This window comes from Podarcis vaucheri, assembly GCF_965113315.1.
Source record: "Podarcis vaucheri genome assembly, chromosome: 10".
Lineage (NCBI taxonomy): Eukaryota > Metazoa > Chordata > Lepidosauria > Squamata > Lacertidae > Podarcis > Podarcis vaucheri.
The window spans coordinates 73096364-73120361 of NC_138748.1; the positions used below are offsets into that span (position 1 = coordinate 73096364).

General features: G+C 48.9%; 1 protein-coding gene and 1 long non-coding RNA gene across 2 annotated transcripts; both read left to right on the top strand.

The window, feature by feature from the left end:
* The first annotated feature begins 28 nt into the window (after positions 1-28).
* Positions 29-17277, top strand: RABL2B (RAB, member of RAS oncogene family like 2B). The gene is made up of 9 exons (XM_082239309.1): positions 29-175; positions 3833-3975; positions 5677-5706; positions 6800-6879; positions 10143-10222; positions 13523-13634; positions 15219-15316; positions 15499-15582; positions 16842-17277. Exons 2-9 carry the CDS (start codon positions 3860-3862, stop codon positions 16920-16922), a joined length of 681 nt encoding a protein of 226 aa, XP_082095435.1. The 5' UTR covers positions 29-175; positions 3833-3859; the 3' UTR covers positions 16923-17277.
* A 3688-nt stretch (positions 17278-20965) lies between these two features.
* Positions 20966-23992, top strand: LOC309541482. Its single transcript, XR_014223729.1, has 3 exons — positions 20966-22209; positions 22345-23604; positions 23653-23992. It is a non-coding gene; the product is annotated as an uncharacterized lncRNA (long non-coding RNA).
* The last annotated feature ends 6 nt before the right edge of the window (positions 23993-23998 follow it).

A 23998-nucleotide genomic window follows, 5' to 3' on the forward strand; every position in this document is an offset into this window, starting at 1 on the left:
CCCTCCTTCCCTGGTCTCCTTGGCGACGCGGCGCTCCGTCTCTTCCTCCTCCGGCGAGGCCTACCTTCCCGCGCGGGCGCCCCGGCCTCGCGTAGCCTCTGTGCCCGGCGAGGCGGCGCCTGGGCGGGGAAGGGGGCGAAGAAGGCGCCTCCCTCTTCCTCGGGGGCTCGGAGAGGTGCGGGGGCGCGCGGGGGTAGAGAGGCCCACTCCGCTTTGCCCACTTGGGGGGCTGGGGGGGCACCGAGGAACCGGCCCTGGGGGGGGTTCGCTTTTCAAGGGGGCAGTATTGGGGGGGGCTGCCTCGCCTTAGGAGGTGGGGAGATTACCCCCCCCCCAGTTTGGGGGGGTCTCTGCTGGTCCCCTATGGGCAGGGGGGCTGCCCTACTAGAGGCTGGCAAAGGGAGGGGTGCAAAGAGCCAATAATAATAAGAATTAATAATAATAATAATAATAATAATAATAATAATAATAGGGTGCAGCACAGCCAGGAAAGATGCCTGGTTTTGGGGGGCTCATTCTGGTGCCAGGTGGGCTCTGCATGCCTGTGCCCATGATGCACAGGTGGTCCCGATTGGTGGTGGTGCCAGCGATAATAATAATAATAATGGGGTGCAGCACAGCCAGGAAAGATGCCTGCTTGGGCGGGGGGCTCATTCTGGTGCCAGGTGGGCACTGCATGCCTGTGCCCATGATGCACAGATGGTCCTGACTGGTGGTGGTGCCAGCGATTAATAATAATAATAATAATAATGGGGTGCAGCACAGCCAGGAAAGATGCCTGGTTTTGGGGGGCTCATTCTGGTGCCAGGTGGGCTCTGCATGCCTGTGCCCATGATGCACAGGTGGTCCCGATTGGTGGTGGTGCCAGCGATAATAATAATAATAATGGGGTGCAGCACAGCCAGGAAAGATGCCTGCTTGGGCGGGGGGCTCATTCTGGTGCCAGGTGGGCACTGCATGCCTGTGCCCATGATGCACAGATGGTCCTGACTGGTGGTGGTGCCAGCGATTAATAATAATAATAATAATAATGGGGTGCAGCACAGCCAGGAAAGATACCTGGTTTTGGGGGGCTCATTCTGGTGCCAGGTGGGCTCTGCATGCCTGTGCCCATGATGCACAGGTGGTCCTGACTGGTGGTGGTGCCAGCGATTAATAATAATAATAATGGGGTGCAGCACAGCCAGGAAAGATGCCTGGTTTTTTGGGGGGCTCATTCTGGTGCCAGGTGGGCTCTGCATGCCTGTGCCCATGACACACAGGTGGTCCCGATTGGTGGTGGTGCCAGCGATTAATAATAATAATAATGGGGTGCAGCACAGCCAGGAAAGATGCCTGGTTTTTTGGGGGGCTCATTCTGGTGCCAGGTGGGCTCTGCATGCCTGTGCCCATGACACACAGGTGGTCCCGATTGGTGGTGGTGCCAGCGATTAATAATAATAATAATGGGGTGCAGCACAGCCAGGAAAGATGCCTGGTTTTTTGGGGGGCTCATTCTGGTGCCAGGTGGGCTCTGCATGCCTGTGCCCATGACACACAGGTGGTCCCGATTGGTGGTGGTGCCAGCGATTAATAATAATAATAATGGGGTGCAGCACAGCCAGGAAAGATGCCTGGTTTTTTGGGGGGCTCATTCTGGTGCCAGGTGGGCTCTGCATGCCTGTGCCCATGACACACAGGTGGTCCCGATTGGTGGTGGTGCCAGCGATTAATAATAATAATAATGGGGTGCAGCACAGCCAGGAAAGATGCCTGGTTTTTTGGGGGGCTCATTCTGGTGCCAGGTGGGCTCTGCATGCCTGTGCCCATGACACACAGGTGGTCCCGATTGGTGGTGGTGCCAGCGATAATAATAATAATAATGGGGTGCAGCACAGCCAGGAAAGATGCCTGGTTTTTTGGGGGGCTCATTCTGGTGCCAGGTGGGCTCTGCATGCCTGTGCCCATGACACACAGGTGGTCCCGATTGGTGGTGGTGCCAGCGATAATAATAATAATAATGGGGTGCAGCACAGCCAGGAAAGATGCCTGGTTTTTTGGGGGGCTCATTCTGGTGCCAGGTGGGCTCTGCATGCCTGTGCCCATGACACACAGGTGGTCCCGATTGGTGGTGGTGCCAGCGATAATAATAATAATAATGGGGTGCAGCACAGCCAGGAAAGATGCCTGCTTGGGCTGGGGGCTCATTCTGGTGCCAGGTGGGCTCTGCATGCCTGTGCCCATGATGCACAGATGGTCCTGACTGGTGGTGGTGCCAGCGATTAATAATAATAATAACAACAACAATAATAATAATGGGGTGCAGCACAGCCAGGAAAGATGCCGGTTTTTTGGGGGCTCATTCTGGTGCCAGGTGGGCTCTGCATGCCTGTGCCCACGACGCACAGATGGTCCTGACTGGTGGTGGTGCCAGCGATTAATAATAATAATAACAACAACAATAATAATAATGGGGTGCAGCACAGCCAGGAAAGATGCCTGCTTGGGCTGGGGGCTCATTCTGGTGCCAGGTGGGCTCTGCATGCCTGTGCCCATGACGCACAGGTGGTCCTGACTGGTAGTGGTGCCAACGGTCAATAGTAATAATAATCAGTGCCTTTTTCTGGGGGGACGCAGGGGTACGCATACCCCTAAACATTTGGTAAATCTAAGCTTGGCACATTGAGGGGCAGTATTTCACTATGAGTCAGAAAATGAGAGTCCCCTAAACCTTTTTTAGAGCCTTGTTGGGGGGCTCATTCTGGTGCCAGGTGGGCTCCATGATTCACTGGTGGTGGCGCTGGTGCCAGCAGTCAATAATCATCATCATCAGTGCTTTTTTTCTGAGGGGAAGCTGGGGTACGCATACCCCTAAACATTTGATGAATCTAAATTTGGCCTCATTGACGGGCAGTATTTCAATATAAGTCGGAAAATGAGAGTACCCCTAAACATTTTTGTTATTTGTATCCCCACCCGGTTTATTTTTATTTATTTATTGAATTTATATACCGCCCTATACCTGGAGGTCTCAGGTCAGTTCACAGAAAAGATCAACATAAAAACCACAATATATAAAATCAAAATAAAAGCAACAATCCGGTAACACGCCCCCCCCCCCGCCAAAGAAACCACATTATATAAAAACAATAAAAGGGCTGCCATTTGGAATAGGGTCTGCACCAGTGGCATGCCTGCAAAATTAAATCTGCTATAAATGCAGTAATATCATTTATGCAATTTGTAAATTGCCTCCAAACTTTCTTAGTGGGAAAAGCCGTGGGAAACCTAATCAATTTAATTTGTTTCCCTTTTGTGCCATGTCTTTTAGATTGCAAAGGCTGTCTGCCTATTGCTCTTAGGAAGCTGCGATTTTCTTTAATTTCATTATCAATTAATATTGCCATTTCAAATTTAAAAATTGAGTCAAAATCGCTTCAAGGCTTTACGGTAAAACCTAACCCTGACTGGAGTATTTGGCATCCCCTTTGCCCTGTGGCAAGCTCCAGTCTGAGCAGGGAAAAGACTCCAGGGGTCAGCAAACTTTTTCAGCAGGGGGCCGGTCTACTGTCCCTCGGACCTTGTGGGGGGCCAGACTATTAAAAAAGAACGAAAAAAGAAGAACGAATTCCTATGCCCCACAAATAACCCAGAGATCCATTTTAAATAAAGGGACACATTCTACTCATGTAAAAACACGCTGATTCCCGGACCATCCGCGAGCCAGATTTAGAAGGCGATTGGGCCGGATCTGGCCCCCGGGCCTTAGTTTGCCTACCAATGGAAAAGAGGGTTGCCAGGTACCAGGCCTAAGAGGATGCATAGTTCCACCGTTGTCCCTCTGGCCTTACAGGTGCCGCGCTGATCCTGCCAAAGTCCGATGGCTGAGGAGATGGCCGATGGAGACGCCAGCCTGGAGCTGGATCAGGAGAAATACGACGCTGATGAGAACGTGAAGATTATCTGCCTTGGGGACAGCGCAGTGGGGAAGTCCAAGTGAGTGGCCGAGAAAAAGTCCCAAAGGATGTCTGGCTTATCTGACTATTCCCGCCCGGAGGTTCTGCGCTTTGCTTCCGTCGCTGACGTTTCCATTTCCTTTACAGAGGTTTTCTTTGGACGGGCAGCATAGATATATGGCACCCTCTCTGTGTTTTGGAGAGGGCCGGATTTAGGTTTGATGAGGCCCTAAGCTCCTGAAGGTAATGGGGCCCTTTCTGTGTCCGGCTGTCCTTTGCCAACAACAAATTGCTGCTGTTTTTTCGTGTTGAATATATGCTATGTGGTCATTTATGGACCTAATAGGTATCTAAAGCCATTTGCACATTACAAAATATGTATTTTATCAAAGTAATTGTTGAACTGAAGTACAATTAAGAAGTAGTACAGTGGTACCTCCAGTTGCGGACAGGATCCGTTCCAGAGCTCTGGTTGGATCCCGAGGTTTCCGCAACCAGAGGGACCGCTTCTGCGCATGCGCGCACGGCGAAACCCGGAAAAATACTTCTGGGTTTGCAGCATCTGCATCCTGAAGGATACACAACTGGAGGTGTGCGTATCCAGAGGTACCACTGTATATAGAATCATAGAATCATAGAATCATAGAGTTGGAAGAGACCACAAGGGCCATCGAGTCCAACCCCCTGCCAAGCAGGAAACACCATCAGAGCACTCCTGACATATGGTTGTCAAGCCTCTGCTTAAAGACCTCCAAAGTAGGAGACTCCACCACACTCCTTGGCAGCAAATTCCACTGTCGAACAGCTCTTACTGTCAGGAAGTTCTTCCTAATGTTTAGGTGGAATCTTCTTTCTTGTAGTTTGGATCCATTGCTCCGTGTCCGCTTCTCTGGAGCAGCAGAAAACAACCTTTCTCCCTCCTCTATGTGACATCCTTTTATATATTTGAACATGGCTATCATATCACCCCTTAACCTCCTCTTCTCCAGGCTAAACATGCCCAGCTCCCTTAGCCGTTCCTCATAAGGCATCGTTTCCAGGCCTTTGACCATTTTGGTTGCCCTCCTCTGGACACGTTCCAGTTTGTCAGTGTCCTTCTTGAACTGTGGTGCCCAGAACTGGACACAGTACTCCAGGTGAGGTCTGACCAGAGCAGAATACAGTGGCACTATTACTTCCCTTGATCTAGATGCTATACTCCTATTGATGCAGCCCAGAATTGCATTGGCTTTTTTAGCTGCCGCTAAAATATAAATAGTGAAATACAATTAAGAAGAAGTATATTAAACCAGTGATATTTTAGGGAGCAGGCTAGCAGGCGGGGCCCATGACTTACATCATAGGACCCTGCACAACACCACAACACTGTTGCTGAATGTAGGTTTTATTTTATTGGTTTTTCATCTTCTATTTTGGAAATGTACATCCGGGTTTTTTGCCTTTCAATTTTTGCCCCCCCCCCAAGAGAGTGGGGCCCTAAGCTATAGCTTGTTTAGCTTATACATAAATCTGGCGCTGATTTGGGACTACAACTCCCACTGGCCCCAGAAGTAGAGTGCAGCCATTGTGGCAAGTAGCCAAAAAGTCCGTATTCTGTGGCGCAGCTCAGAATGGAGGATGCAGATTATTCTGAGAGTTGGGGGAAGAGTCTGTGGCCAACAAAGCCTTTTTATCTTTACACCTCTGTGATTTTTCTGAACGGGCCCATTCCTCACTAGGCTTCTGTTTCCTTCTCTTTCAGGTTAATGGAACGCTTTCTCCTGGATGGGTTGTATCCTTTGAGATCTTGCAAACTTACATAAACTGCAGCCCAGAAAGGGGTGGGGGTGTTGGCGGCATTTAATTCCTTTGCTTGTTTGAGATTAAAACTCCCTTGCACTCACGGCAACGGCTCTTACTGGTTAGAGCAGTTTCCATACTTGGGCCTCCAGCCGCTTTATGGACTACAACTCCCATCATCCTTTGCTAGCAGGACCAGTCGTCAGGGATGATGGGAATGGAATTGTAGTCCCAAAACAGCTGGAGACCCAAGTTTGGGAAAGCCTGGGTTAGAGCGCGATGCTGATAATGCCAAGGTTGCAGGTTTGATCCCCATATGGGAGAGCTGCGAAATGCCTGCATTGCAGAGGGTTGGAATTGATGACCCCCAGGGTCCCTTCTGCAATTCTGTCTGCAGCTTATCCGTTTTTGCATACTGTATACACCTCCCCCACATACAGCTGAAACTCAAAAAATTAGAATAGCGTGGAAGAGTTCATTTATTTCAGTAATTCAACTTAAAAGGTGAAACTAATATATGAGATAGACTCATGACATGCAAAGCGAGATATGTCAGGCCTTTATTTGTTATAAGTGTGATATCTCATATATTAGTTTCACCTTTTAAGTGAACCCCCTCGCCTGAGCAATAGGTGTATAATATAAGCTTCTCTTATATTAATTAATGAAGTATTAGGTGTTTTGGGCGGACACTTTTCTTTGATAGGGAGCGGAAATGGTTTAAATACCTAATAGTCATTTTGCTTATAATATTTTTCTTCAACCAGGGTTTTGGCGGATTAATATTCTACAGCCTTTTAAATGTGTTGGGGGGCATTATAGTTTTGCTGTTTTGTTTCACTTACTTGTTTTTATCCTGTATTTTTCCCGTGAACCGCCCAGAAATCTTTCGATGTAGAGTGGTAGATAAATAAAATAAATAAGCAATAAAAGGGCAGGGAGGTGTCCTGGCAGGTAGCTGATGGCTGCATCCGTTGCTTAATGGTGGAATGACGGCCATCTGATATCAAGTTTCTCTGGTGCACACATGGTTAGATTTAAAAACGGTGACATTGCTTGAAAGGCGCCTTGACTCGCACCCGCAGCAAGCCTCACCAGCTCTCCACCTTCGCCCTGACACTCTACAAGCACACAGCGACCGTGGATGGCAAGACGATCCTCGTGGGTGAGAGCCTTGCTGGGCAGGGCAGCTTTGGGCCCCGTGGGACTCGGGAACAGGGGTCTCTCCTACTCCCTTTCGGAGTGGCACCAGCTCTGGGGGAAGCTGCTTGCATCTTGCCCCTTTCAGATCAGGAAACCTCCCAGTGGATTCATGCAAAGTTTAGTGGGGTAGTAGGAGAGCTGGGGAGGGAAATGACATGTGGCAACCAGTATGCCCCTTGGGTTTCGTATATGGGTAAAGGTAAAGGGACCCCTGACCATTAGGTCCAGTCATGGCTGACTCTGGGGTTGCGGCGCTCATCTCGCTTTACTGGCCGAGGGAGCTGGTGTGCAGCTTCCGGGTCATGTGGCCAGCAGGACTAAGCCGCTTCTGGCGAACCAGAGCAGTGCACGGAAACACCGCTTACCTTCCCGCCATAGCGGTACCTATTTATCTACTTGCACTTTGAGGTGCTTTTGAACTGCTAGGTTGGCAGGAGCAGGGACCGAGCAATGGGAACTCACCCATCGCGGGGATTCGAACCGCCAACCTTCTGATCGGCAAGTCCTAGGCTCTGTGGTTTAACACACAGCGCCCCCTGCGTTTCAACAACTCTAAAAAGCTTGGGACACAAACGTTCATGGTCCTCTAGCAGCTATGGTGGCTCATTTATGATGTATTTAGCATTATAATAATATAATAATAATTTATTACTTATACCCCGCCCATCTGGCTGGGCTTCCCCAGTCACTCTGGGCAGCTTCCAACAGAAGATTAAAAATACGTTAAAACATCAGTCATTAAAAAACTTCCCTGAACAGGGCTGCCTTCAGATGTCTTCTGAATGTCAGATAGTTGTTTATTCCTTTGACATCTGGTGGGAGGGCGTTCCACAGGGTGGGTGCCACTACCGAGAAGGCCCTCTGCCTGGTTCCCTGTAACTTGGCTTCTCACAGCGAGGGAACCGCCAGAAGGCCCTTGGCGCTGGACCTCAGTGTCCGGGCAGAACGATGGGGGTGGAGATGCTCCTTCAGGTATCCTGGGCCGAGGCCGTTTAGGGTTTTCAAGGTCAGCACCAACCCTTTGAATTGTGCTCGGAAACGTACTAGGAGCTAATGTAGGTCTTTCAGGACCGGTGTTATATGGTCTTGGCGGCCATTCACAGTCACCAGTCTAGCTGCCGCATTCTGGATTAATTGTAGTTTCCGGGTCAGCTTCAAAGGTAGCCCCTTGTAGAGCGCATGGCAGTAGTCCAAGCGGGAGATAACCAGAGCATGCACCACTCTGGTGAGACAGTCCACGGGCAGGGAGGATCTCATCCTGCATACCAGATGGAGCTGGTAGACAGCTACTACGGACACAGAACTGATCTGCCCCTCCATGGACAGCTGGGAGTCCAAAATGACTCCCAGGCTGCGCACCTGGTCCTTCAGGGGTACAGTTGCCCCATTCAGGACCAGAGAGTCTTCCATACCCACCCATCCCCTGTCCCCCAAGGATAGTACTTCTGTCTTGTCAGGATTCAACCTCAATCTGTTAGCCACCATCCATCCTCCAACTGCCTCCAGACACTCACACAGGACCTTTACTGCCTCTACTGGTTCTGATTTGAAAGAGAGGTAGAGCTGGGTGTCATCCGCATACTGGTGAACACCCAGCCCAAACCCCCTGATGATCTCTCCCAGCGGCTTCATATAGATGTTAAAAACCCAGTTGATGCGAGTTTTAATATGTTTTCAGGATATTGTTATTTTCACTTTTCGAAAGTCTCAAATTATTCTTAACTTCTCTTGTTGATAAGTTTTTTGCAAGCCACTTTGAGGTTTGTTTGTTTGTTTTATAATCAAGCAGTGCATAATTTTTATGAAATACATAATAATAAAGAGGAGGAGACCCTGGGCAAGTTTTGTTTTTGGGGGGGAGGAGGAGCACAGAAAGCAAAGCAGGTAAGAGAAAAAGTTTCACACCCAGTGAGTTTTGGTTTACTCAGGCTCATCATCAAGGAGTAAATACAGAAGATGGGTGAGATATTAAATTTTCTTTGCTTCCTCCTTTCCCCCACCCCCACTCCACCCAGTAGTGAGCTACCAGGGGTGGGCTAGCTGGGGCCGGGAAAAGATAAGCCAGGCAGATCACAGACAGGAAGCCTTGTTTTCCTGTTGCCCTTGGCGATGCAGGAAGAGCTTCTATATCCTCCTTCACCTGCTAATCTCTCAAGAAGGATTCTGACCAGTGTGCGCTTGTCTCTAGAGCAGCCTTTCTCAACCTGTGGGACCCCAGATGTTAAACTACAACTCCCATCACCCCTAGCTAGCAAGGCCAGAGCTCAGGGATGGTGGGAGTTGTAGTCCAACAACATCTGGAGACCCACAGGTTGAGAACCGCTGATCTAGAGATTTATTCCTTTATTTATTCAATTGCACACCACATTGATCATCAGAAAACCTCAGAGGGATTTCAGGTTTCCAAGAAATGTAAAGTGATAGAATTATCACAAAGTGACCTCCTCAGCGCTAACTTTAAAAGTTAAGATAGGCTGGGAGCAGATTAAACCCTGCATCAGGGTGATGCCGTGTGACACAGCAGCTAAAAAAGCCAATGCAATTCTGGGCTGCATCAATAGGAGTATAGCATCTAGATCAAGGGAAGTAATAGTGCCACTGTATTCTGCTCTGGTCAGACCACACCTGGAGTACTGTGTCCAGTTCTGGGCACCACAATTCAAGAAGGACACTGACAAACTGGAACGTGTCCAGAGGAGGGCAACCAAAATGGTCAAAGGCCTGGAAACGATGCCTTATGAGGAACGGCTAAGGGAGCTGGGCATGTTTAGCCTGGAGAAGAGGAGGTTAAGGGGTGATATGATAGCCATGTTCAAATATATAAAAGGATGTCACATGGAGGAGGGAGAAAGGTTGTTTTCTGCTGCTCCAGAGAAGCGGACACGGAGCAATGGATCCAAACTACAAGAAAGAAGATGCCACCTAAACATTAGGAAGAACTTCCTGACAGTAAGAGCTGTTCGACAGTGGAATTTGCTGCCAAGGAGTGTGGTGGAGTCTCCTTCTTTGGAGGTCTTTAAGCAGAGGCTTGACAACCATATGTCAGGAGTGCTCTGATGGTGTTTCCTGCTTGGCAGGGGGTTGGACTCGATGGCCCTTGTGGTCTCTTCCAACTCTATGATTCTATGATTCTATGATCAACTTTCTAAACCCCTGGGTAAGCTAGAAGTGGAGCTTTCTTCCCCGCTGTGGTTAATGCAGCCATGGGCCATTCCTGCTTTTCAGACTTCTGGGACACGGCTGGGCAGGAGCGCTTCCAGAGCATGCATGCTTCCTACTACTACAAGGCTCACGCCTGTATCATGGTAAGTGGGTGGGCTGCCTTTTGGGCGGGGGCTGCAGAGGGGGCACCAGGGGTGGCAGGCTGGAAGCGGGGAAGCCTGGTGTGGCTTTGAGAAGTTCGGGCGAGGCTTTGGCTTGGGCTGTGCTGTGCTGTGCTGTGTGTTCTTCGCCAAGCTCTTCCACGGAGCTGCGTCTTTCCCCCTGCTTGTTCTGGGTCAGCCTAGACTTCCGTATGCGACTCGTGTTATGGGATGTGAGTATTCTGCAGAGCCGGGATTCTACAGTAGGAAATCCTGTGCAGAATTTTGCACATCCAATGCGTTATACATAGGGCTGCCTTTGAAGACAGTTCGGAAACTTCAGCTGTTGCAGATTTCAGCAGCCAGGTTGCTCACCAGAACAAGACAGTTTGAGCATATTACACCAATCCTGGTCTAGCTGCACTGGTGACCAATTAGTTTCTGGGCCCAATTCAGAGTGCTGGTTTTGACCTATAAAGCCTTAAAACGGCTCAGGACCACAGTACCTCAAGGACCGCCTCTTCCCATATGAACCTACCTGGACCCTGAGATCATCTTTTGAGGCCCTTCTTCATGTGCCGCCTCCGCGAGAGGTCAGGAGGGTGGCAACACAAGAATGGGGCCTTCTCTGCAGTAGCTCCCCATCTGTGGCATACTCTCTCCAGGGAAGTTCGCCTGGCGCCTTCATTATACACCTTTAGGTGCCAGGCAAAAACGTTCCTTTTCAACCAGGCCTTTGCCGAACTTGATCTACATCCTACCGTATTTTTCGCTCTATAGGACGCACATTTTCCCCTTCAAAAATGAAGGGGAAATGTGTGTGCGTCCTATGGAGCGAAGACGCCATAGCCCCGCGACCCTCTCTCGGCTGGAGAGGTGACGCGCGGCTATGGCAGGAGCCTCTCCGCTGCGCTTTTCCGCTGCTCCCTGACCTGCTCTATGGGGCTGGTGGTGGGCTTGCCCCCGCCAGCCCCAAAGAGCAGGTCGAAAGGAACCTGAAGCCTGGCGAGCGAGAGGGGTCAGTGCACACCGACCCCTCTCGCTCTCCAGGCTTCCAAGGTAGCCGCCTGAACGGCACCTTGTTTTAGAGCGGGAAAACAAGAGGGGGAAAGTTCTCCCCCTCTCTGTGCAGCGCCTCCTGCCGCTTCACTGAAGGGGCGCTGGGCAGAGAGGGGGAGAATTTTTTTTTCTTGTTCTCCCCCCTCTAAAACAAAGTGCGTCCTATTGTCCGGTGCGTCCTATGGTGCGAAAAATACAGTATATTCTTTTTAAAAAATGCTGGCTCTTTTAGAGCTTTTTTATTGGGTTGCTTTTGTTTTGATTTTATGTATTTGATATTTTATGCGAACCGCCCTGAGACCTTCGAGTATAGGGTGGTATAGAAATTAAATAAATAAATAAATAAATAAATAAATAAATAAATAAATAAATAATATAAAATGGATAAATAAAGAGCTCCCAATAGCTCAGTTGCTGGGTGGAGGCATCTGTTGCCCCAGCTATGGGTCTGTTGCACTGTGGTTTCTCTTGGCCAGCCGTGGGGCAGGGAATCACTCTTCGCATGCTGCAAAACACGACCTTGTTTAAGACTGGAGGCCTTTGGCATTCCTGCTAGCTCCCGCAGAGCATGCTTTTCCCTGGAGGCATTTGGACCCTGCAATTCTGCCGCCCCCGTCCCCCCCAGCCAGCCCCTCAAGTTACTGGTTCGGGGCCTACCCTCTTTTGCTGCTCCTGTGGGGAGGACCCAAAGCAGTGGCTTCAAATTGCAAGAAGGGAGATTCCAACTAAACATGAGGTCGAGTTGATCCCTGTATAGGGAGGGTGCAAATTTCTGCATTGCAGGAGATTGGACAAGATGATCTTCAGGGTCCCTTCCAACTCTGTGATTCCATAACTAGGTCAAACTTTTGGGGACGTTAAACATTGCTGACATCTTGACGAAACCGTTGTTGTTTGTAAAAAACAAGCAAATGTGTGAATGTTTGGGTTTGCAAAGTTGGATGAATACTTCTACAGATAGGTAGCCGTGTTGGTCTGCCATAGTCAAAATAAAAAAATTCCTTCCAGTAGCACCTTAAGACCAACTAAGTTAGTTCTTGGTATGAGCTTTCGTGTGCATGCACACTTCTTCAGATCTGAAGAAGTGTGCATGCACACGAAAGCTCATACCAAGAACTAACTTAGTTGGTCTTTAAGGTGCTACTGGAAGGAATTTTTTTATTAGGATGAATACTTTGTATGTGCTCAGAAGTTAATTGCTCCGTGTGAGCTGTGAGGGAGTGTTGAGATTTTTCTTCTGCGTGCAGCTTCGCACGAAGTCAATTAAGAGTTGGCCGAAAGCCAAGGGTACTGAGCAGAGGAGTAATTCTGCCTGGAGATATGAGACCTTAGGTACATCTCTACCATTGGTTGAGGTCTCACACAGGCATGATGACTTATGACCTAACCGACTGGAAAGGTTGTTGGTCAGTGTGGAGTCGTTTGGCGTTTGTTAAGAGAGAGCTAGTTAAGATCCGTATCTGTTCTGTTCTTGTACACAGTAACTTGAAGTCTGCTGTAAATAATAAACACCTCTAAGTAAACAAGTTACTGGTAGCAGCATTTTGTTCCTGCTTCGTCCATCCTGCCTGCAACTGATTGCTTTTCGGAACGCTGCTGCTGCTAATAATAATAATAATAATAATAATAATAATAATAATAATAATTTATTATTTATACCCCGCCCATCTGGCTGAGTTTTCCCAGCCACTCTGGGCGGCTCCCAATCAGTGTTAAAAACAGTACAGCGTTACATATTAAAAACTTCCCTGAACAGGGCTGCCTTAAGATGTCTTCTGAATGTCAGGTAATTATTTATCTCTTTGACATCTGATGGGAGGGCGTTCCACAGGGCGGGCGCCACTACCGAGAAGGCCCTCTGTCTGGTTCCCTGTAGCCTCACTTCTCGCAATGAGGGAACCGCCAGAAGGCCCTCGGCGCTGGATCTCTGTGTCCGGGCTGAACGATGGGGGTGGAGACGCTCCTTCAGGTATATGCTCTGCTAAGGTCTGGCTAAGGTCCTGCAACAGGTCAAAGTTGCGAAACACCAAAAACTTTTTGGCTGTAAGAGTCATTCAATGGTGGAACGGGCTTCCTGGGAAGGTGGTGGACTCTCCTCCCTTGGAGGTTTCTAAGCAGAAGTTGGATAGCCATCTTTAATGGATTCTTTAGCTGTGATTGCCGGGGTCTGGACTGGATTCTTGACTATTTCAGGCCAGAGTGCCACCTGTGTCTGCAATGGGCTCTTCCCCTCTCTCTTGCCAGGTCTTTGACGTCCAGAGAAAGGTCACCTACAAGAACCTGAACAGTTGGTACAAGGAGCTGCGGGAGTTCCGCCCCCAGATCCCTTGCATTGTGGTTGCCAACAAAATCGATGGTGGGTCTCCTTGGAGCTCTGGAGGATCACTGGGGGAGAGATCAGATGTGTGCTGGCCTGTAGTTGTAAAAGCAAAGCTCACAAGCCTCAGCAACCACATGAATTAGGAGCATCTGTTGGGCAGCAGGATGAGTTCAGTGGTCGGAGAATCCCTTCCCTTCCCGCATAGCAAAGAAGCAGAAATTCCTGCTGGCTGCCACAAGGCACACCGTGTGGTGGCCAGGCAGGCTTTCCTAAGGTAGGGCCATTGAATGAATGAATGAATGAATCGTTATTTGCGTCAGCCATCAGTCATAGCAATGAAACAACAATACAATATACAAAGAACAGAAATAAAAAGTCAATTATATAAAATACATTTTAGGGTTTTGAATCAATGGTCAAATAGTGGATCTTATTCCAACTGCCCCAGATAAAAACCTTGCAACATTTGGCCTGCTTCTCTTGATCTGCCAAGAGAAAGGATGCTGTGGCAGTGGTCAGGCGACCCGGAATGGACAATAAAAGAGGGGTGATAACCTTATTCCTCAAGTCTTTATAAAGAGTGCAAGCCAAAAGGGCATGTGCCACCGAATCAGTACTGCCATCTCCACAGGGACAGAAGCGTTTCTCGTGAGAAATCTGTTGGAATCGTCCCTCAAGTACAGCCGAGGGCAATACATTCAATCTTGCGAGAGCAAAAGCGTGTCTGTATTTTAAAATTGCTAGGTTATGCAGATAGGGTGCCAGAGAGTCGAAATGGGAAGGTGGAAAAAAGTCTTACCACGGGCAGAATTTCCTTATTGTGGCCAAGTTGTTCTGACACTCGTTATCGTAGGAGCTGACAAATTAGACTGTTTGCTTTACTAAAACCCAAAGTGAGTAGCTGTTGTGATAAACCACAAGAGTGAAGTTTTTGATAGAAAATTTTAGCCCAGGCACTCTTGTGACAATCTTGCAGCAAGGGAGGCTATTGCGCATGGGGTGCCACCACTGCAAAGGCCCTGCCGTGCTCCCCTGCAGCACACACTTAAAGAGGGGAACAGAGAAATCCCTCATATCAAAGAGAAGGGGGGGGCAAAAAGTGTAGGGGAGTGTCAGGCCACTTTAACTTGTTGGTTTTCAACTTAGCACTCAGCCTCTGGACTTCAGAATCCTTGACAGGCGGCTGGCTGAGGGTGAACTGATTGGCAGGGCAGTGCCCCATTTGCCCGAGTTGACCAGCTCCCACTGCTCCGCTGGCGTCAATCCTGCCCAGAAAGCCAGTTCTTTTCTGAATGCAGTAATGAAAATAATCTGCTTTCTCTCCTGGGTCGAAGCCAGTGGAGGAAGGTAGTTCTGCAGAAGCTGGTTGGGCACAGCACTGAGTGGCTAGCATTAGTGACGTTAACCACCTTCCTTCCTGCCCCCTATTCATGGAGCAGTTTTTCAACATCATTGTACTAGACTTTGTATTTTAAACAATAGCAATCACAGGGAGAAAGATGAGCGCTTTATTAAACTTGCATGCCTTGCTTTTTAAAACGATCAAGCGGGCGCTACCTAGGCAGTGTGCCTTCCCCACAATGGCTCCTTGAGCAATGACCTCCTCTTTTGCTCCTCCAGCCGACATGAAGGTGACTCAGAAAGGCTTCAGCTTTCCGCGGAAGTTCAACCTTCCCTTCTATTTTGTGTCTGCTGCAGATGGCACCAATGTGGTGAAGGTAGGAGAGAGCTTTCGCCTGGGAGGGAGGCAGGACCTGAGGCTGGCAGGCTTCCTGGGGGGAGGAGCTGATGGGTGGTGGAATCGGCTTGGCAGCCGCCCTCCTACTGTGGAAAAAGGGGTGGGAGAAACCCAGAGCCCACCTTCTTACCTCTTCAGTGGTCTCCCTTCCTCTCCCACCAGGTCTTCAACGATGCCATCAAGCTGGCTGTGGCCTACAAACAGAATTCAGAAGACTTTATGGATGAAGTCTTGAAGGAACTGGAAGTAAGAGCAAATCTCCCCTGTGTGTTCCCGCACCCTCTCCTTGTGAGGCACCCAAGCCCTTGGAGACTTGCACCGCATTCCTTTGGGAGAGCATAGAACCCAGCACTTTATAGAGTTGGAAGGGACCCAGGGGGGTCATCTAGACCAAACCCCTGCAATGCAGGGATCACAGCAACTGAACTGCCTTTTAACTGAACTGCTTTGAAGCCCCCGCAAGCCTGTAGTGACCTCTGGTTTTGACAGTCACTACAGCTGGCTGCGGCCGAAGAGCCGTTTCCACCCCTCGCCTTGGCTCATGGGCCCAGCTGCCAGTCCCACCCCTGCCGCACGTCCACTGTCAGCAGCTACGGACTCCAGCTGCTTTCCTTTTCCTCTGTGGCCATACCTGCTCTTCCCTGCTACTCTCGCTTCTGGCTGCAGGTGAGAGCAGCTGCTGTCAGGGATCGAGCAATAAAAAACAGCCAGAGCAGCAAGGCCCTTGTTTCTTCTGTGATGAAAAAGCCAGGTGCTGCGGCAAGAGGAACAGGGTGATGTCAGCAGTGGCTTCCTCCTTACTGGGATGGGTGGTAGTCGTACTTAATAGTTAGTATATGCCCTGTGTTCAATTGGCACTTTGCAAAAAAAATTAATACAAGAACAGTAATTTAAATACAGTGAAGACAATCTCAAACTTACATTGTTGTTGTTTAGTCGTTCAGTCATGTCCGACTCTTCGTGACCCCCTGGACCAGAGCACGCCAGGCACTCCTGTCTTCCACTGCCTCCCACATTTTAGTCAAACTCATGCTGGTAGCTTCAAGAACACTGTCCCACCATCTCATCCTCTGTCGTCCCCTTCTCCTTGTGCCCTCCATCTTTCCCAACATCAGGGTCTTTTTCAGGGAGTCTTCTCTTCTCATGAGGTGGCCAAAGTCTTGGAGCCTCAGCTTCAGGATCTGTCCTTCCAGTGAGCACTCAGGGCTGATTTCCTTCAGAATGGATAGGTTTGATCTTCTGGGAGTCCATGGGACTCTCAAGAGTCTCCTCCAGTACCATAATTCAAAAGCATCCATTCTTTGGCGATCAGCCTTCTTTATGGACAAACTCAGATAGGCAGATGCAAACTGGGACAGCAGAAGCCTCAATTGCTGCTGCCTGTAGTGACTGTTGGAACTGAGAAGGACTTGGAAGGAAAGATTCCATGCCGGAGCCCCCCAAGAGGTGGACTGGCCTTTTTCTCTGATGTTTTGCTGTTCCAACTTTCTCTTGTCTTCTTTCAGAACTTCGAACTGGAGAAGAAGGGGGAGGACTCGACTGACAAAGAGGAGAACAGCCCAGAAGAAAATCCCCCGTCAACCTGAGGCCAGGGAATGGGGTGGCCTAGATCCACTTCCTCGAGTAGCTAGGGGCGCCCAGTTTGGCAGGGACTTGGGGGTGGGGAGCAGTGGTCCCTGCACAGAGGTGCCGGCCCTCCCTCCCTAAGGGAGGCAACCTGACAGAGATCAGCTCTGCTCCTCTGGATCCTTGTGGTGTGGGTGACCAGGCAGAGAACCCGTAGCAGTTCCCTCCCCTTAAGAATGCTGGGGAGGTGGGGGGAATATATGGTTTGGTGGGAGTTGGGCTCACGGATCCCCCCCGCCCCACATCTTGGGGATCTTCAGCCATGAGCTATTGTGGACGGCGTCTGCCTTCAGAAATAAATACTTGAAGGACTTGCGGCAGAGTTTGGAGAACTTTTTTGCAGGGACATGCAACTTCGAAGAGACCGCGATCTACTCACATGATTATGATCAACCTCGGGGGGGGGGTCAGTTGTTGAGCTTTTTTTAGAGAGGAAAATCCCTTTTTGGGGGGTGTTTTCAGGTTTAATGAATGAAAAGTGCTCAGCGATCGGTCGCTAAGGAGACAGCATCACTTCCGTTCTAGTGATCTACAGGATGGGGGAGGGGCTGGAAATCTCCAGGGGATTGACCAGTGGATCCAGATCTACTTGTTGGACACCCCTGTTTTCTTGCATTCTCCCCAAGGAAGCAAAGGAAGTCAGGTTGGCGTAAGCAAGAAGAGCCCTGTGGCTGGATCAGACCTCAGGAGGCAGGGATGGCCACCAGCCCACCCTAGCAGCCAAAACTGGGGGAACCTTTTGGAAAACATGTATTTTTGAGGTTTGATGGCTCATAACACCACTTTCTTTTGGAGTAATACCGTAAAATTCTTTATCAATGGGAAGATCATTTCATGAAGAATGTAATGTTCAATTATCTGTATTCTATCAAAAGTTATAGCCAAATAACCAGAAAAAGGAAGCACAACTTGCTTAGGTTGATAATGCAGTAGCTTTCCTTCATTTAAATGTAGCCAATGAGCATGTGTTTAGAGAGCCCATCAGGTGTCATCTTCTTTTGGCAGTGATCCAATCAGGTCACAGTAGGATTCAGCTATTGATGTTATGTACTGGAGCTGAGAGGAGGACATTTGTCAGTGTGTTATGTGATTGCTTTCAAGTTCTTTGGGTTATTTTTTGGTGTTCTTTCATATAGTGAGCTTGTAAAACATAATAAAATTAAAGAAATGGTGCAAAGAGTTGACTGGTCACCCAGGAAGCGATGTAAAATAGTGCTATTAAGTGAAGAAGGCTACAGTTATGAAGAAAAATTGGTGGAAACTTGACCAAGAGGTATAAGGAGACCCAGTCACTACAAAATCAGACTAGTAAAGGCTTGAAAAGATGCACAAGAAGTGATGATAGAAGAATTGAGATATTGTGCCTACGTGACAAAAGAAAATCATCTGGGTATATACAAGATGACATGGTGCAGTGTACAGTGGTGCCCCGCAAGACGAATGCCTCGCAAGACGGAAAACCCGCTAGACGAAAGGGTTTTCCGTTTTGGAGGTGCTTCGCAAAACGTATTTCCTATGGGCTTGCTTCACAAGATGAAAATGTCTTGGGAGTTCCTGCGGGGGTTTTTTCCTCCCCCCCCTTTTTCCCAAGCCGCTAAGCCGCTTATCAGCTGATCCGCTAATAGCGCTAATCCGCTAATGGGCTTGCTTCGCAAGACGATAAAACCGCAAGATGAAGAGACTCGCGGAACAGATTCTTTTCGTCTTGCGAGGCACCACTGTAATATGAAATTGAGTGCAAGGACTGTTCGGCGCAGACTGCAGGAATATGGTCTAAATGCTAGAATTCCAAGGAAAAAGCCATTGTTATCTCTCAGACAAAGGTTAAAAAGATTAAACTGGGCTAAAACCCATGTTAACTGGACAGCGGAACACTGGGACAGTGTTATTTGGAGTGATGAGAGCAAAATCTTGCTTGGTAGTGATGGCATGAAATATGCTAGGAGAAGAATTAGAGATTTACATCCTACTTGCATTACATCTACCATGAAAGACCCAGTTAGTGTTATGATCTGGGGCTGTATGACAGCAAAAGGTGTGGGCAGAATTTGCATCATTAATGCGAATGTAAATGCCCAAAAATACATAGCCCAGACCTTTAACCCAACTGAAAATCTGTGGAACTGACTGAAGAAACCTGTTAAAAGCAATCCAGCATTAAAACCCAATTAATAGAGGCAATAATTCAATCTTGGTTTCACATTATTACAGATGCAGAAAAAACTTTGTTCACTCCATGGGAAGGCGTTGTAAGGCCGTAATTAAAGCTAAAGGTTACCAAACTAAATATTAACTGACATGGTGAGAATTTTTGTATATATCGTTTTTTTCTATGTGCTTCACATTTCTTCTTTATGACTGCTGTTGTAATAAATAATCCTTCATAAAAGTTATTGCACTACATTCTTCATTAAATTATCTTTCTGTTGATATATAATTTTATAATAAAAAAATTCCTTCCAGTAGCACCTTAAAGACCAACTAAGTTAGTTCTTGGTATGAGCTTTCGTGTGCATGCACACGAAAGCTCATACCAAGAACTAACTTAATTGGTCTTTAAGGTGCTACTGGAAGGAATTTTTTTATTTTGACTATGGCAGACCAACACGGCTACCTATCTGTACATATAATTTTATGGTATTGCTCCAAAAGAAAGTGATGTTCTGAGCCATCAAACCTCGGAAAGAAACTTTCCCCAAAAGGTTTCCACAATTTTGGCCACTAGCGTAGGTGGCTGTGAAAGAGGATTAGACAAAGAAAGGACCTCTGGATGGTCCAGTCCAGTCAAAGACGACTATGGGGTTTCAGCGCTCATCTTGCTTTCAGGCTGAGGGAGCTGGAGTTTGTCCACAGACAGCTTTCCGGGTCGTGGCCAGCATGACTAAACTGTTTCTGGCACAACTGAACACCGTGACAGAAACCAGAGCTCTTGGAAATGCCGTTTACCTTCCTGCCACAGCGGTACCTATTTATCTACTTGCACTGGTGTGCTTTCTAACTGCTAGGCTGGCAGGAGCTGGGATAGAGCAACGGGATCTCACCCCATCACTGAGATTCGAACCACCAACCTGATCAGCAAGCCCAAGAGGCTCGTTGGTTTAGACCACAGTGCCACCTGTGTCCCATATTAGACATCCACTCACTCAATCATCACCTTGTGGTGAGTGGGCTTGTATGTTCCTATGACCCTTGTGAGCGAAGCCGTTGGGAATCTTGCACTCCCAGCAGGGTCACCCAAGGCGGTAAGGTCAAAGGGAAGGAGCTGGACAAAGAATGATCCAAGAAGTCCTCAACGGCAGAACAGGCGGATGATAACAAGTGGTATGTTACAACGCCTGTGTAGGCGGGTCAAGGCTGCAGCAGATAGGAATCTATCGGTTTGTCGTGGCCACTCCATGCCATCAGAACAATGCGAAGACTGTGCATTGGTCAGCGTGCACTGATCTACACACATAAAACAAATTCACGCACAGGCGTCTTCCAAAAACCCAACCCAAACCCCCAAAGTCCCATGGCGATCGGCAAATGGTACCGGGGGCAGGATCGTGAAATCTGGAACCCCCTAGTCATGAACCGGCACATGAGTGGTGGACACAGATTCAGTCAAGGAATGAGGCTGTTAAGCAGCTCAGCAGCTGCATCCATGACTGAGCAGCTCTTTTTAGGATCCAGACTGCTCACCCTGAAAAGGGGAAGGGGCTGGAAACAGTGCCCTAAACATAGTCTGCCTCCCTTTTCCCCTGACTGGATTACCGCGCCCAGTGGGGTCACCACCTAACGGTCGTAAAAGACAACCCTAGGGCTGCCTCTGTTTCCTCCTGTCTGCTTGCACGCAATCGTAGGATTCCCCCGCACCTTACAATTTACAATACAGCGAGGAAGAATACAAGCAGTCAGTTTTCCAGGTGGCCAACAGCACCAGAGTGTGGTGCTGAGCAGAACTGGCCTCAGGAGGGTGGTTGTGTGTGGCAAGACGAGCATCACACGCAGGTAACAAACATAAAAGTTTATTTCCTTCTGGATTCAATACAAAATCTGACGCAAGAGTTCCTTTTAGGGGTACTATTTGGCAGTCACTCTGCTAAGACCTACTGACTTTGGTGAGGCACTCGCGAGCCAGGGGCACTTTGGAGTTCTTCGCCTGCGCGCAAGGATTCCTTTTCTCCGCTCCTGAATCTGCACCTTTCTTCTTGAGTTCCAGCTCGGTCAACTTCTCCTCCCTGGCAGCATGCAAGAATTTCTGAAGCAGTCTGAAGAAAGAGGCCACTGTGGTATTGGTATTTTTCTGGGGCTTGGGGGCAGCTGGGGCTTCTGTCTTGGGCTGAGGTGCTGGGGCTTTCGTGGTGGGTTCTGGTGGGGCTTCTGTCGTGGGTTTTGATGGGGCTTCTGTGGGTGTTGATGGAGCTTTGGTTGTGGGTTTTGATGAGACTTCTGTGGTTGATGGAGCTTCGGATGTGGTTGTTGATGGAGCTTCTGTCATGGGTTTTGATGGGGCTTCTGTGGGTGTTGATGGGGCTTCCATCGTGGGTTTTGATGGGACTTCTGTGGGAGTTGATGGAGCTTCGGTTGTGGGTTTTGATGGGACTTCTGTGGGTGTTGATGGGGCTTCGGTTGTGGGTTTTGTTGGGACTTCTGTGGATGTTGATGGGGCTTCTGTCATGGGTTTTGATGGGGCTTCTGTGGGTGTTGATGGAGCTTCAGTTGTGGGTTTTGATGGGACTTCTGTGGGTGTTGATGGAGCTTCGGTTGTGGGTTTTGATGGGAATTCTGTGGGTGTTGATGGGGCTTCAGTTGTGGGTTTTGTTGGGACTTCTGTGGATGTTGATGGGGCTTCTGTCATGGGTTTTGATGGGGCTTCTGTGGGTGTTGATGGAGCTTCAGTTGTGGGTTTTGATGGGAATTCTGTGGGTGTTGATGGGGCTTCAGTTGTGGGTTTTGTTGGGACTTCTGTGGATGTTGATGGGGCTTCTGTCATGGGTTTTGATGGGACTTCTGTGGGTGTTGATGGAGCTTCGGTTGTGGGTTTTGATGGGGCTTCTGTGGGTGTTGATGGAGCTTCAGTTGTGGGTTTTGATGGGACTTCTGTGGGTGTTGATGGAGCTTCGGTTGTGGGTTTTGATGGGACTTCTGTGGGTGTTGATGGAGCTTCGGTTGTGGGTTTTGATGGGACTTCTGTGGGTGTTGATGGAGCTTCGGTTGTGGGTTTTGATGGGGATTCTGTGGGTGTTGATGGAGCTTCGGTTGTGGGTTTTGATGGGCCTTCTGTGGGTGTTGATGGAGCTACGGTTGTGGGTTTTGATGGGACTTCTGTGGGTGTTGATGGAGCTTTGGTTGTGGGTTTTGATGGGACTTCTGTGGGTGTTGATGGAGCTTCGGTTGTAGGTTTTGATGGGACTTCTGTTGTGGGTTTCGATGTCGCTTCTGCTGTGGGTGTTGATGGGGCTTCTGTCACAGGTTCCGATGGCACTTCCGTCATGGGCTCCAGTGGGGTTTCATGCTCAGGTGGCCCTCCAGCCTCATACTCATGCTCGTACTCATATGCATAAGGCTCTCCTGTCCCATGTTTATGCTCATGTTCATACTCATGTTCATGCTCGTGTTCATGTTCATGCTCATGTTCATGCTCATGTTCATGTTCATGCTCATGCTCATGTTGATGTTCATACTCATACACATTTGGTCCTCCAGGCTTGTGCTCATGTTCATGCTCATGCTCAGGTGATACATCTAGCTCCATCTCAGGTTGTGTTTCATTATTGGGTTCAAGTGAGGTGTTGGACACAGTTTGAGGTAGGGACGGGGGCTTCACTTCTGGCGTAGTGCTGTTCTCAGGTTGAGGTGGAGTTGGGGGGTTGGGAGGTGGCTGAGATGCAGGTATGCCATCTGGATCTGTTTGAGGAGGGGATGCGGGCTTTGGCTGAGGTATGATTTCTGGGTCTGTTGGAGGTGTGCTCTTTGGTTGAGTTGTGGTTTCTGGCTTCCTTTGAGGTGAGGCTGTGATATTTGGTTCAGGTGTGGTTGGTATCTTAGCCTGAGGTGGGACTTTGGGCATTGGCAGAGGAGGGGTCTCTGGCTCAGGTTGAGGTATGTGTTCTGGCTTTGCCTGCGGTGGAAGTGGGGGTCTTAGTTTGGGTGGGGTTGCAGGCCTCAAATGAATTGTGATTGTGGGCTTGGTTTGAGGTGTCGATGTGGGTTTGGGATGAGATTGGGTTTCAGGCTTGGTTTGAGTTGGGGTTGCAGGCCTGAAATGAATTGTGATTGTGGGCTTGGTTTGAGGTGTCGACGTGGGTTTGGGTTGAGATTGGGTTTCAGGCTTGGTTTGAGTTGGGGTTGCAGGCCTGAAATGAATTGTGATTGTGGGCTTGGTTGGAGGTGTTGACGTGGGTTTGGGATGAGTTTGGGTTTCAGGCTTGGTTTGAGTTGCAGGCCTGAAATGAATTGTGATTGTGGGCTTGGTTGGAGTTCTGGGTTTGGGTTTGGGTTGAGATGTGGTTTCAGGCTTGGTTTCTGGTGTGGGTTTGGGTTGAGTTGTGGTTTCAGGCTTGGTTTCTGGTGTGGGTTTGGGTTGAGTTGTGGTTTCAGGCTTGGTTTCTGGCGTGGGTTGAGTTGTGGTTTCAGGCTTGGTTTCTGGTGTGGGTTTGTGTTGAGTTGTGGTTTCAGGCTTGGTTTCTGGTTTGTGTTTGTGTTGAGTTGTGGTTTCAGGCTTGGTTTCTGGTGTGGGTTGAGATGTGGTTTCAGACTTGGTTTCTGGTGTGGGTTTGGGTTGAGTTGTGGTTTCAGGCTTGGTTTCTGGTGTGGGTTGAGATGTGGTTTCAGGCTTGGTTTCTGGCGTGGGTTGGGATGTGGTTTCAGGCTTGGTTTCTGGTGTGGGTTTGGGTTGAGTTGTGGTTTCAGGCTTGGTTTCTGGTGTGGGTTTGTGTTGAGTTGTGGTTTCAGGCTTGGTTTCTGGTGTGGGTTTGTGTTGAGTTGTGGTTTCAGGCTTGGTTTCTGGCGTGGGTTGAGATGTGGTTTCAGACTTGGTTTCTGGCGTGGGTTG